The sequence below is a fragment of the Anomaloglossus baeobatrachus genome, chromosome 9 (assembly GCF_048569485.1).
Source record: "Anomaloglossus baeobatrachus isolate aAnoBae1 chromosome 9, aAnoBae1.hap1, whole genome shotgun sequence".
In the NCBI taxonomy this organism is placed as follows: Eukaryota; Metazoa; Chordata; class Amphibia; order Anura; family Aromobatidae; genus Anomaloglossus; species Anomaloglossus baeobatrachus.
The window spans coordinates 202307646-202323077 of record NC_134361.1 but is presented as its reverse complement, the minus strand read 5'-3'; the positions used below and the strand labels follow the sequence as shown (position 1 = coordinate 202323077).

General features: G+C 47.6%; 1 protein-coding gene across 1 annotated transcript in view; it reads right to left on the bottom strand.

The window, feature by feature from the left end:
- The window catches only part of SLC6A8 (solute carrier family 6 member 8), a 69875-nt gene extending 55110 nt beyond the window's left edge, over positions 1-14765 (bottom strand). Inside the window, exon 1 of the mRNA XM_075324264.1 lies at positions 13799-14765. Within this exon, the coding sequence (XP_075180379.1) occupies positions 13799-14075 (277 nt within the window). The 5' untranslated portion in view covers positions 14076-14765. The remainder of the gene's footprint in view (positions 1-13798) is intronic.
- Between the last annotated feature and the right edge of the window lie 667 nt (positions 14766-15432).

Here is a 15432-nt window from a genome sequence, read left to right as displayed (position 1 = left end):
GCCAGGAGAGCAGCCACCAGCAGCACCTGGAGAGGGGGTAAGATGAATTCTGCGACTGCCCCACCTGCCCCTAGACTGCAGGGGGTGTCCCCCTCAACTCCCCTCTCCAGGCCCGTGGCAGAACCAAGACGGTGCCACCAGTGCAACCTACCTGGACACTTCAAGGCCATGTGCCCTCAGCGTCCCAAGGCCCCGGCTCCGTCCCCGTCCCAAGGGCCGCCCAAGGTGTATTGCGTGGGTGGGGGTGGTGGTAGGTCCCTGGACAGCTTCCAACCTGTCACCGTCGGCCGGTCTGTGACCATAGGACTGCGAGACAGCGCCTCGGAGGTGACTCTGGTGCGGCCTGAGATGGTGTCCCCCCAAGACTTGATCCCTGGAAAAACCCTCGCTGTCTCCGGGATTGGAGGCATTGACCCGGCGCTGCCTGTTGCTGACATTTATGTGGACTGGGGCGCAGGGCGAGGGGTGAGGGAGGTGGGGGTAACTGATCGGATCCCCGCAAACGTGCTACTTGGGACAGATTTGGGGCAGATAACCTCCCAGTTTGGGCCCCAACCAAGGGCTGAACCTTCAGCCAGTACTGACATGCCTCCGGACAATGTTAATGTGTTATCTATGAATGATGTAAGGGAGGAGGGAGTGAACTCTGATATTTCTGCTTGCATAGACACCATAGACACACACACAGCTGCAGCTGTGACAGGGGAGGGGGTCAGAGAAAGGTGTGACAATGCCTCTACAAGTAATCAGCCTGTGAGCTGGGATCTGTTGCCCTCTGCAGGGATAAGCAGAGAGCAGGGTGCTGCAGGGGGAGGACCAGTGTGTGGGGTGGGGGCTACCACAGCAAATGTGGGGTCCCCAGAGATTTCACAGCGGGGTTCTGTTGCTGCAGGAGGGGAACAGGCAGGTGAGATTGGGGCCGGTCCAGGAGCGGAAGTGCTCCCAGGTAAGATCTCGGTGCATGGTTCCCCCACAACCGGGGTGTCAGGAAGCCAGGTCGGTCTGCCTGAACCGGCGACTTGGTCAGGAACGGAGGAGGAGCAGGCACGACCCACGGTCGCAGCGGCTGTGGCCGCTGTCACCCGCAGTGGGAGTGCTGGAAGCCAAGGGGCCTCCCGGAGGTCCGATAGCTCTTCCCCTTCTGACCAAGTGGCAGCCGAGTCAGGTGGAGGCCAGGACACAGGTCCCGGGGTACTGACCGAAGATGTGACAGTCTCGTCGATTCTGGCCACATCTAGTCAGGGGTTTCAGGCAGCGTTAGAAGCTGACGACAGCCTGAAAGCTCTTAAGGAGCAGGCGGCACAGCCTCCCTCGGACTCGGACCCGGAGCGAGTGGTCTGGGACCAAGGACGGCTGTACCGGGCCACGGTCCAGCAGGGTTCACCGGAGGCGTGGCCCAGGGACCGACAGTTGGTGGTACCCTATCCGTTCCGGACGAAGTTGTTGCGGATCGCACATGAGATTCCGATGGCCGGACACCTAGGGATCGCTAAGACCAAGGCCAGGTTAAACCAGCATTTCTACTGGCCAAAAATGGGGGCCGATGTGGCTGCCTACTGCCGTTCGTGTGAAACCTGTCAGAGAGTGGGGAAGGCGGGGCCACGCCCCAAAGCCCCACTGGTATCTCTGCCCATCATCGATGAGCCTTTCAGGAGGGTGGCTGTGGATCTGGTCGGCCCGCTGGCCATCCCCAGCAGCTCCGGGAAACGCTTCATACTGACGGTAGTGGACTATGCCACCCGGTACCCAGAAGCAGTGGCCTTGTCGTCCATTCGGGCTGACAAGGTGGCCACCGCATTGCTGGAGATTTTCTCCCGAGTGGGTTTTCCCCAGGAAATGCTCACTGACCGGGGGACCCAATTCATGTCCCAGCTGATGGAGGCCCTCTGTAAGCAAGTCCAGGTGCGACATCTGGTGGCCAGCCCGTACCATCCACAGACTAATGGCCTGTGCGAGCGGTTCAATGGCACCTTAAAGCAGATGCTTAAGATGTTGGTCGACTCCCATGGGCGTGACTGGGAGCGGTATCTCCCACACCTGTTATTTGCTTACCGGGAGGTTCCACAGGCCTCAACAGGATTCTCACCGTTTGAGCTCCTGTACGGGCGACGTGTGCGGGGCCCCCTGGCTCTGGTGAAAGAGGCTTGGGAAGGGGATTTGGCCACCCCTGGAGTGTCGGTTATCGAGTATGTCATGCGCTTCCGGGACAAAATGCAGGCCTTGACGCAACTGGTACACGACAATATGGCTCAAGCCCAGGCCGATCAGAAGCGTTGGTACGACCAGAACGCTTGTGAGAGGACCTACCAAGTGGGTCAAAAGGTGTGGGTACTGGTCCCCGTACCACAGGACAAGCTTCAGGCAGCCTGGGAAGGCCCATACCTCGTGTACCAGCAGCTCAACCCTGTGACGTACCTGGTCACCCTGGACCCTGCCCGTGGAAGGCGGAAGCCCTTCCATGTGAACATGATGAAGGCACATCACGAGCGGGAGGCATGTGCGCTCCCCGTGTGCAACCTGCCCGAGGAGGGAGAAGCGGAAACCCTCTTGGATATGCTAGCCCAGGTTAGGGCAGGCGGATCCATGGAGGATGTGGAGGTTGGCCACCAGCTCTTGGAGGACCAACGGTCCCAGCTGTGGGCCACCCTCCTCCCCTTCCGGGGGTTGTTTACCAACCAGCCCGGAAGGACTGACTTGGCTGTCCATCACGTGGACACTGGGGATCATCCCCCGATCCGGCGTTCAGCATATCGGGTCTCCCTGGAGGTGCAGCAACACATGCGCCAGGAGATTGACGAGATGCTGAAGCTGGGGGTGATCCAGGCATCCAACAGCGCTTGGGCCTCGCCTGTAGTCCTCGTCCCTAAGAAGGACCGAACCACTCGGTTCTGCGTGGACTACAGGGGGCTCAATGCTGTCACGGTCGCCGATGCGTACCCAATGCCACGCATCGATGACCTGCTCGATCAGTTGGCCGGGGCTCAGTACCTGACCATCATGGATCTGAGCCGGGGATATTGGCAGATCCCCCTGACTCGCAAGGCCAGGGAACGCTCTGCCTTTATTACCCCATTTGGACTGTACGAGTCCACGGTGATGCCATTCGGGATGAGGAATGCCCCTGCCACTTTCCAGCGGATGGTCAACACCCTGCTCAAGGGACTTGAAGGGTACGCGGCCGCGTACCTGGATGACATTGCCGTCTTCAGTCCCACCTGGGAGGACCACCTAGAGCATCTAGCACAGGTGCTCAGGCGGATCCACCGGGCAGGTTTGACCATCAAGCCGGGAAAGTGTCAGCTGGCCATGAGCGAGGTCCAGTACCTCGGTCACCGGGTAGGTGGGAGAACACTGAAGCCCGAGCCTGAGAAAGTGGAAGCCATCGCATCCTGGCCCACCCCCAGGACCAAGAAGCAGGTGATGTCCTTCTTGGGGACCGCTGGGTACTATAGGAGGTTTGTTCCATGCTATAGTAGCCTGGCAAAGCCCTTGACGGACCTCACCAAGAAGAAGCTGCCCTCTGCAGTCGATTGGACAATGGACTGCGAGACAGCCTTCCGGGCCCTAAAGGACGCCCTGTCCAGCCCGCCCGTGCTACAGGCAGCCGACTTCACGCGGCCGTTTGTAGTACAGACCGACGCCAGTGACTTCGGCCTCGGTGCGGTGCTCAGCCAGGTGGACTCTGCGAGCCAAGAGCACCCAGTCTTGTACCTGAGCAGGAAGCTGTTACCAAGGGAAGTTGCCTATTCCACGATGGAGAAGGAGTGCCTGGCCATAGTGTGGGCCCTGCAGCGTCTGCAACCCTATCTATACGGGCGCCACTTCATCGTGGAGACGGACCACAATCCCCTCAGCTGGTTGCACACCGTCTCTGGGACGAATGGGCGATTGTTGCGATGGAGCCTTGCGCTCCAGCAATACAACTTCACCATTCGCCACAAAAGGGGCCGTGACCACGGTAACGCAGACGGGCTGTCCCGACAAGGAGAGGTCGCGGACGGGCGCACGGGGGAACACCGGAGTGTGCTGCCCCCTAGCGCCCTCAAAAGGGGGGAGGTGTGAGGCAAATCCCGGGATATGAAGGTGAATTATGACTCCAGTCATAATCCCTCATCACTCCCTGGCAGTGCCCCCTCCCTTCTTGTTCTCAGTGTTCCACTTACACCTCCATGGCCATGTCCTGTGATATGGAGATGAGGTGGTGTGGGAACAATGGACACAGGATGACTCCCTGCCGTCACCCTGTAACAAGAGTTGTATCTCATTAGCAAGGCTATGGAACTAGCAGACAGAACGACTCCAGTAAAAAATGGTTCATATCTCGCAAGCCATATTTCCGATAAATATGGCAACCATAAAAATGGTGTCTCCGCATGCGGACGATGCCGGCACACCCTTTTTATGGGAGCAGGACATTGGGAAATGCCCCAGGCGTGATATCAGCCAATGGGGAACTGGCAGACAGGTCATGAGTCCCCTCGTTCTGTAGCTAAATTCATAACTGTCACAATGAGAGCATTGGCGTCCGCCTACGACGCTCCCAGGCAAAGTTATGGCCATATTCCATGTTGTGGATTTTGTCCATAACTCCAGCCAGGGGTGGAGCAGTGCTCCCTCTGAGGTCACGAAGGTAGGAGGGGACCTGGATCTGCCCAGGTTGATAACCCTACTTCGGCCATTTTCCAGGGTTCTTTTCGCTGGGGGCACGTGTAGGAAACATCTGTGGGAAGGATCCTAGAAACCTGGGTACAGCGCCCCCCTGTGGCCAGACGCAACAAGGTAACTGCTGGAACTGTGTATGCCTGTTTGTAACCCATGCTTTGATTGTAACTGTACTCTGACATATGTATATTCTGTAGATTCCCTATTGTATATATTGTAGTTTCTAGTGTGCTTTAGGCTGATTAAATTATATAATTAATCTTGGGCTGTTCTGTTATCTCGATCTTGAATCCCACGTCTGTGTGTTCGGCTAATAGTTACCGTAAATCGGTTGGTGGCAGCGAATTGTGCCAAGGATTATTGTGGGGAGGCCAGTGAGATTCGGGGAGATTTTATATATTCCGCCCGCGGAGGTCGGGGGAATATATACCTTACTCTCACCGGGGACCCTTCAATAATCGGCATAAGTAGTATAGCGGCCTCCTTGCTTATTGTCGGGCAATTCCATAATTGGCCTGACTATAAGAGGGGCGCTAGAGAGCGCGTCACGTGCTCTGTCTGTCGGTCGGGAGGTATAAAGGAGGGGTGACCCCCACTTGTTACCCCCCGATTGTGACGTACTGGTAGCCAGCGCGGGGGATTTCTGAGTGACCCCCCCGGTGGTTTGTGACAATGAGCCTGTGTAAACAAAGTAAATCGTAGCTTGTGAAAAGAGGACCTGTCTTTTGCCATAAATATGTAATTTTTGAAACCTAGTATAAATGGCGCTGTTCTCCTGAATCCGGCGATGTTTTTCTTACGTTTCTGGGGCTTACCGTTCCTGAGATATTGCCCTTCTTTCCTTTACACAAATCTAGTCTTTTTTTTGCCAAGTGGGTATGGTCTCTTTGAAGACCACGCCCAGTTGGTAAAAGTAGGAAGAAAGGTCCGTATCTCAGGAACAGAAAGGAGCAGGAAGAAAAGAAAAACATTGCCGGATTCAGGAGAACAGCGGCATTTACACCAGTGAAGATTTACATATTTATGACAAGTGGTAGGAATTTTTTAAGAGCCTCGTCCATTGGCCAATGCAAAAAGTGTATGTGGATCATGTCATCTCCATACAGTTTGTACACTGTCGGAAACACATGCCTTGTTTACATGGGGAGATCAATGAACTTTAAGGCCGTATACGTGAGCCGGAGAATGGAGAGTTATTTTGACTTCCATTGACAAAGTCATTGCTGACATAACGGGTCAATGAGGAGGACTTTAGGTGTGTACAGGGAACCACGTCCTCATCCATCCACAGACAAACAATGAACTCAAGGCCGACTAAAGGCTACAAGTGTCGCAAAGCTATAATATACGATAGATCATAACATCACAGACAGTCAATATGTACTGCATAAAGGCCCCCTATATTGGTTTAACATTATGGGGGTCTTCGGGAAGCAAATGATACCTCTCCACACCCCATAGTTAAACCCTTGAAGTGCCCCCCTCAATACTGAAGTGACCGTAGACATCTGACAGTTACATAGTAAACATACTGACAACCCTGTGTTTTTACCAAGGATGGAAAAACTGTCCGAGGCCTCATTCTATTGGGATTTTGGGAATACACAGGAAGTTACAGTGGGGTGGGGCGGGGGAGAGATAGCACCGGGTCAGGGGTGACCCATCTGCAGGATTCATTTAATGACCTTATAGGATTTTCAGACATATCTTAAGGATCCTCATTGTTGAGGCTCTTTTCCAAAGAAAAAGTGGAGCTTCAGGGTAAAGCATGGTGGCCCTGTTCCATCACCTTTAACGAGGCAGAAAATGAATATCAAACAAGATCTACGGGAGGCACGTATTGTAGATAGAGTTCGTGGCAGCTCTATCATGGCTCATTATTTAGAGAGTGATCGACTGTGGAGATCATCAATGGCGCATTCAGAGCTCCCGATAACCAGCCCTCGTGATATTTATTTTTTTCTCATTCCTATCAGTTCCTTTGCATTTCCCACACACGTCAGTGGAGGTGACTCAGGACGTGGGACTGTCATTCCTTCTTATCTCAAGTCCTGTCCAAGTTATAGGACCAGGCCGGTTAATGGTTAACTGGGCACCAAGAATACGTGAGAACCAGGGATCATGTCATGGACTCTCGGTGCGGAGGAGACATATACTGTATATATGTATATCTGTATACATCTGTGTACCTTGCTTGCAGATTAGGTGCACCCTTCCTCTTTTCATGCTTCCCACCCATTTTGATCCATTGCCAGTGCCATACACACTATATATATATGTATATATATATATGCATGGCATATGTCCACACTATGTAAAGAATATATTCATATATACTGTATATATGTGAATATATCTGTACCTTGCTTGCAGACTAGGTGCACCCTTACTTTTTTCATGCTTCCCACCCATTATGATTTCTTATCAGTGCCATACACTCTGTGTATATATATATATATATATATATATATATATATATATATATATATATATATATATACTATATATATACGGTATATATATATATATATATATATATATATATACACACATATATATATGTTATATGTCCACACTACTTATACAGTATATATATCTGTACCTTGCTTGCAGGGTAGGTGCACCCCTGCCTGTTTTCATACTTCCCACCCATTATGATTCATTGCTATTGCTATACACACTATAGATATAGCTATATATGGTATATGTTCACACTATATATATATATATATATATAGTATACGTATATCTGTACCTTGCTTGCAGAGTAGGTACACCCCTACTTATTTTCATGCCTCCTACCCACTGTGATTCATTGCCAGTGCCATACACTATATGTGTGTGTATATATATGTATATATATATATATATATATATATATATATATATATATATAAAACTATGGAATTAATAGCACTATATAAATGAATAAATATATAGTGTGCGTATATATGGCACCAGCAATTAATTATAATGTGTATAGATATATATATACTATATATATACATATAGTATGCATATATCTGTACCTTGCTTGCAGAGTACGTACTCCCCTACTTATTTTCATGATTCCTACCCCACTGTGTTTCATTGCCGGTACCATACACACACACACACACACACACACACACACACACATATATATATATATGTAGTGTGCATATATATGGCACCAGCTATAAACTATAATGAGTATGTATTATGAAAAAAAGCAGGGGTGCACCTACTCTGCAAGCCAGGCACAGACCTACACAGATATATATATATAGTGTGTGTGTGTGTGTGTATTAATCCTAATAGGTAGGTATCATGAACATAAGTAGGGGTGCACCTACTCTGCAAGCAAGGTACAGTATTGCTACAGAGCCCAGTGAGGCTAGCAGATATTGGTATCAGGTAGCCACCAGTGTTTTGGTAATCCTGGCAAATGATGGTAACAGTTCAAGGTTGCTTTGAATACATTCGGAAAGTCATAGTGGTGAAGTTTCTGAAACAAAGAATCGGGCATGTTGGGTTTCAACATGTCCGATCCTTTGTTTTCACAATTAGTGTTCTGCCACCAGAGATTTTCCACTCTTCCTAGTGAGAAGATAGGCACACTTAAACCATACAGATGACGAACATTCGTTAGGCAAGCAGTTACCCTTCCTGACTCTTCCATGTTCATAGGCACTTGGCTTTATATGGTCATATGTTTTCAATGGGGAGAGAGGAGAAAGCTGCTATGAGACTATGTTCCCCTTTGACCTTTTTGCCCCTGCCATAAGGTGCCCATGCACTTTCGGGTTTTCCAAAAACATAAAACCCCATTATCAGAGGGACATAGTAAAAACATATATACGGTGCAGTCAGTGTCTCGTGTATACTGCGCACACGTCACCGGCTTCCATCGGAGGGATATGTCTGGGAATATCCAATGGAAGCAAAGAGCGAGATGTGAACAGAGCCCTGATTGTGTTCTTACAGGAGGACAGAACTCATGCAAAGTGACTTTTCTCCGCATAATCTTTGCTACATGATGCATGGATCTCCCCGGCGGGGTCTTTGTTGGAGCAGCTGTGCGCGGCAGATGTCCCTTTTGTCCACGGCTTCATATCTGATGTCATAGATTTGGGAAATGTCGCCCGTTGAGTTCGCCGGTCACATTTCTCCATTAATGGTTACACATTCACTATGGTTCTTCATTATTAACTCTTCTTTTCTTCCCCCCTGTGTCGGGGTATACTGTATGTATACCACTATCTAAATCTACTCCATAAACAGCGCCACTCCTGTCCTCAGGTGGTGTCTGGTACTGCAGCTTAGCTCTATTTTAGTGAGTATGGCTGAAGTTTTTTATTTCCTGCACTATGTCCAACGCTTAGTTGTGTATCTCCTGCACTGTTCAGTGTTTAGTTGTGTATCTCCTGCACTGCTCAGTGTTTAGTTGTGTATCGCCTGCACTTTTCAGCACTTAGTTGTGTATCTCTTGCATTATGTCCAACGCTTAGTTGTGTATCTCCTGCACTTTTCAGCGCTTAGTTGTGTATCTCCTGCACTGTGCAGCTCTTAGTCGTGTATCTCCTGCACTGTTCAGCGCTTAGTTGTGTATCTCCTCCACTATGTCCAGCGCTTAGTTATGTATCTCCTACACTGTTCAGCTCTTAGTTATGTATCTCCTGCATTATATCCAGCGCCTAGTTGTGTATATCCTGCACTGTTCAGTGTTTAGTTGTGTATCTCCTACACTGTTCAGTGTTTAGTTATGCATCTCCTGCACTGCTCAGTGTTTAGTTGTGTATCGCCTGCACTGTTCAACGCTTAGTTGTGTATCTCCTGCACTATGTCCAGCGCTTAGTTGTGTATCTCCTACACTGTTCAGCTATTAGTTATGTATCTCCTGCACTATGTCCAGCGACTAGTTGTGTATCTCCTGCACTGCTCAGTGTTTAGTTGTGTATCGCCTGCACTGTTTAGCGCTTAGTTGTGTATCTCCTGCATTATGTCCAGCGCTTAGTTGTGTATCTCCTGCACTGTTCAGCTATTAGTTATGTATCTCCTGCACTATGTCCAGCGCTTTGTTGTGTATCTCCTGCATTATGTCCAGCGCTTAGTTGTGTATCTCCTGCACTGTTTAGCGCGTAATTGTGTATTTCCTGCACTGTTGAGTGCTTAGTTGTGTATCTCCTGCACTGTTCAGCACTTAATTGTGTATCTCCTGCACTTTTCAGTGCTTAGTTGTGTATCTCCTGCACTGTTCAGCTATTTGTCATGTATCTGCTGCATTGTTCAACGCTAAGTTGTGTATCTCCTGCACTGTTCAGCGCTTAGTTGTGTATCTTCTGCACTATGTTCAGCGCGTAGTTGTGTATCTCCTGCACTGTTCAGTGCTTAGTTGTGTATCTCCTGCACTATGTCCAGCGCTTAGTTGTGTATCTCATGCACTGTTTAGCGCTTAGTTGTGTATCTCCTGCACTGTTGAGTGCTTTGTTGTGTATCTCCTGCACTGTTGAGTGCTTAGTTGTGCATCTCCTGCACTGTTCAGTGTTAATCGTGTATCTCCCGCACTGTTCAGTGCTTAGTTGTGTATCTCCTGCATTGTTGAGTGCTTTGTTGTGTATCTCCTGCACTGTTTAGTGCTAAGTCGTGTATCTCCAGCAATGTTGAGTGCTTAGTTGTGTATCTTCTGTGCTGTTAAGTGCTTAGTTGTGTATCTCCTGCACTGTTTGTTGCTTAGTTGTGTATCTACTGCACTGTTGAGTGCTTTGTTGTGTATCTCCTGCACTGTTTAGCGCTTTGTTGTGTATCTCCTGCACGGTTTAGCGCTTTGTTATGTATCTCCTGCACTGTTCAGCGCTTAGTTGTGTATCTCCTGCACTGTTTAGCGCTCAGTTGTGTATCTCCTGCACTATGTCCAGCTGGGGGATTGATATGGATGCTTCCCATACTGCTGGACACAGTCCTGAAATTCAGGAGCATGAAGCAGAGTCCAAGAAACTGAATACCTCTGCTGCGAGTGTTAACCCCTTAGATATCAGTGCTGTGAAACAGAACCGTGCGCACACCCACCTCGTGCTGCTTTTTATAGTGTCCAGACCTCCCCTTTTAAGGAAGGACAGAACGGAGGGCAGGAAGTTTATATACTTCTTTCATTATAGATTCTGCATAATATTATAATAAGGGGCATCGGCAGGAGTCTGATGAAAAGTAACAGAGGTAACCGATGAGTCCGAACGAAACGTGAAAAACAGCAAATAGAGAAGTGGAGACGTGACCTCAGTCATGTAGGAAGACGCCGTAATCTACCATGTCTGCAAGAAGCAAAAGTAGGCAGAAGTGAGGACTTTACTGACCCATCGCAATGTTTCAACCCATATAGTTTGGACTTTTTTCAAGCATGCATGGATGGAAATGTTGCAATGGGACAGTAAAGTCTTGACTTTTGTTTTTATTTTCGAGGGTTGCCAACTTTTTGCTTTTTGTGGGTTTATCAAGTAAGGAGGCTAGTGGATACACAGTGCTACTCTGCTTCTGTTGCTTATCTTGTGTCCCCTTGTACTTAGCGTATCGGGTCACAAAATGTCTGGATTTGTTTTGATCATGTGTTATCCCTTTAATTTCAAGGACATAGTATTATGCTTCTGCCTAAGACAGAAGTTATATGGGCTGAGACAATGCATGGTGTAGGGTAGTCGTCTATGTATCGACCGAAGTTATCACCTATCCATAAGATTGACCACTGGGACCAGCACCGATGGGCAAAATGAAACTTATCCCTAGCCGATCCAACTCCATTCATTCCCAATGGGGCTGCGGGAAAAAGCAGCCCTACAGAGTATAACTAGAGCGGAGGTCCAATGTTCAGCCTATCGGCAAAAGTGCCCCTTCTAGCTCATCAGTTGTGGGTCCAAGTGGTGTAGGGTAGCCATCTATGGATGGACTGAAGTTATGACCTATCCACTGGATCGACTACTGGGACTAGCATCAATGGGCGGAAAGGAGCATTTATATCCCTAGCCAACTCAACTGCATGCATTATCAATGGGGCTGTCTGAAAAAGCAACCCAATAGAGTATAACTAGAGTGGAGGTCCAATGTTCTGCCCATCGGCAAAAGTGCTACTTCCAGCTCATCGGTGTGGGTCCCAGTGATGGACCTCCACCAATCATTAAGATATCATCTGTTCTTTAGATAGGTGACAACTTATTTTCACCGGAGAACCCCTTTAAGACTAGAGTTAGGTAGACCTAAAACTGAAGATATGAAGTAAAAGTTAGGACGAGAGTCAAACTAATGGATCCAGAGGGTATGGACATTGGAGTGGGACAACCTAGATATTGAGGGTCCCAGTGGTGAACTCCCACCAATCATTAAGTTAACTGGTCATTGAAGAAGTGATAACTTATTTTAACCGGAGAACCCCTTTAAGATTAGGGTTTAGGTCAACCTAACATTGGAAAGGTGATAAAGGGGTTCTCCAGTGAAAATAAGTTATCACCTATCCAAAGAACAGGTGATAACTTAATAATTGGTGAGGGTGCACCACTGGAACCCTCAATATCTAGGTTGTCCCTCTCTGATGTCTCATGCTTCAATACCCTTTGGATCCACTAGTTTGACTCTTGTCCTAACATCTACTTCATATCTTCAATATTAGGTTGACCTAACCCTAATCTTAAAGGGGTTCTCCGGTGAAAATAAGTTAAGATTAGGGTTAGATCAACCTAATATTGAAGATATGAAGTAGAAGTTAGAACGAGAGTCAAACTAGTGGATCCAGAGGGTATGGAAACATGGGACATCGGAGTGGGACAACCTTGATATTGAGAGTCCCAGTGGTGAACCTCCACCAATCATTAAGTTATCACCTGGTCATTTGAGAGGTGATAACTTATTTTCACCGGAGATCCCCTTTAAGATTAGGGTTAGGTAGACCTAATTCTGAAGATATGAAGTAGAAGTTAGGATGAGAGTCAAACTAGTAGATCCAGAGGGCATGGAATCTTGGGACATCGGAGTGGGACAACCTGGATATTGAGGATCCCAGTAGTGAACCCCCACCCATCATTATTTTATCACTTGGTCATTAGATAGGTGACAACTTATTTTCACTGGAGAACCTCTTTAAGATAAGGGTTAGTTCAACCTAATATTGAAGATATGAAGAAGTTAGGATGAGAGTCAAACTAGTAGATCCAGAGGTCATGGAAGCTTGGGACATCGGAGTGGGACAACCTGGATATTGAGGGTCCCAGTGGTGAACCCCCCACCAATCATTGAGTTATCACCTGGTCATTGGATAGGTGATAAAGGGGTTCTCCGCTGAAAATAAGTTATCACCTATCTGAAGAACAGGTGATAACTTGATAATTGGTAAGGGTTCACCACTGGAACCCTCAATATCTAGGTTGTCCCACTCTGATGTCCCATGCTTCCATACCCTTTGGATCCACTAGTTTGACTCTTGTCCTAACAACTACTTCATATCTTCAATATTAGGTAGACCTAACCCTAATCTTAAAGGGGTTCACTGGTGAAAATAAATTATCACCTATCCAAAGAACAGGTGATAACTTAATAACTGGTGAGAGTTCACCACTGGGACCCTCAGTATCTAGGTTGTCCCACTCTGATGTCTCATATTTCTATACCCTTTGGATCCACTAGTTTGACTCTCGCCCTAACATCTACTTCATATCTTCAATATTAGGTTGACCTAACCCTAATCTTAAAGGAGTTCTCCAGTGAAAATAAGTTAAGATTAGGGTTACGTCTACCTAATATTGCAGATATGAAGTAGAAGTTAGAACGAGAGTCAAAATAGTGGATCCAGAGGGTATGGAAGCATGGGACATTGGAGTGGGACAACCTGGATATTGAGGGACCCAGTGGTGAACCCCCACCAATCATTAAGTTATCACCTGGTCATTGGATGGGTTATAACTTATTTTCACAGGAGAACCCCTTTAAGAAAAGAAGATATAAAGTAGAAGTTAGGACGAGAGTCAAACTAGTGGATCCAGAGGTTATGGAAACATGGGACATCGGAGTGGGACAACCTAGGACGTTGGAAGACAAATCATATAAAGACGGAGTAATTACAAGACTATAGAAAGTAAGGAAAAGAAGGGTATACTCTACTCTACAGCTCACTCACCTCCTCCGTTCTTGTAGCACAGGTAAGGGAATCTCCAGACATTTCCAAGTCCTACAGCAAATCCAACACAAGACATTATGAAATCCATCTGCCGAGTCCATGTGTCCCTCTCAGGAATGGCTTCCCTGGAATTCGGGGGGAAAATGATGCCCCCTTTGATGGATCCATTATGACACAAGTCAGTATGTCCATTCCCACTCGGTATGAGTTGTCCATTTTTCTCCTCCACGTTCACATTGTAGCTGCCATTCTCCAAGGACAATCTCCTCTTTTCCATCCTTCCGGCTAAAACTTCTTCCAAAAAAAAAAAAAGGACCAACCAGTTCTTTGATCCTCACGTCTCTTCCCTAACCAACTCCTCGTGGACCTGACGAACCCCCTCCCGATTTTAGAAATAAATAATAAATAATACTATAAAGGAAATTTAAAAAAAAAAATAATACAGTACGAGAAATAATTAAAAAAATAATAATAATAAAAAAAAAACAACAAAATTTGGCAATTGAAATTTTAGCTGGAAACGAAAAATTTCCGAAAAAAAGGGGAATAGGGATAAGGGAGGGAAGGGAATCAGAAACCGTCCACAAAGCACTTAAAGGTGAGCCGGAAGAATCTCATGGGTTACAGCGTTGGATGTCAAAGAAGGAGGAAATTTGGAGCGATTGGTAAGGAACCGAAAACCCCCACAAGTCAACCAAAACTATAGGGTAATTTAGCCCGTTATCAGCTGAATCGCCGCTCTTCTACAGGGATTTCTGAATCCTACGCTCTGCTACCCTGAGGTTTAAAAGCCCAGGCTCCGATAGTTCCTCCCTTCAACCCTCCTCTCGTATCTCGCCCTCCCTTTTCTTGTCTTGTACCTACTCCTTTTTCTTCTGATGCTTCTCTGAAACCATCAAGCCAACCCCTTCCCTCAATGTCCAGGCTGCCTAGCCTCCTTCCACGCCTCCGCACCCTTACTCTAGATTTTCCCCTCCTTCCTGAATCTCTTCTGGCTGAATCCTTTCAGAGTAAATCCCCTTTCCTCCTGCTGTTGTGCTGCGCTGTCAGAGAGCGTCGAGCTCATCTCACGTGGTTTCTATTTTGGGAAGTTCATGCAAGGAGTGGGATACAAAAAAAGAGGAGGGAGACGTGAGCGGCATCGAGGCGTCTGCAACCCTGCTGCAAGTGCGCTTCATAGAGTCGCCAACTATTGCATTCATGACACAACAATGGGATTTCTTTTGTATCTCCGGAAATACTCTAAGGGCCTGTGCCCACGCTGCGGAATTGCTGCGGTTTTTGCCGCGATTTTACCGCGGATTTGCCGCGGATTTTCCGAAAAACCGCAGTACAGTGACTTTCCAGCCATTTCAATTCTTATCAGATAAATCTGCTTCTTTCTCCTCCTGGACTGATCTTTCATTCTCAAAATTCTTAATTCAGGTGTAAAACGTGTCTTCTGTGAAAACAGATTTTCCCATTACTGAGATAAGAGATGACAGTTGGTGCTCAGAAAGTTCTATGGAGAACTGTAATCATCACTTCAGGAGAACTTGTAGTGGAATGTGTGGTTTTGTCTCTAGCTCTTCCCCTTAGGAGAATATGCAGTAGAATGGCTTAGTCTGTCTCTAGCTCTTCCCCCAGGAGAGCTT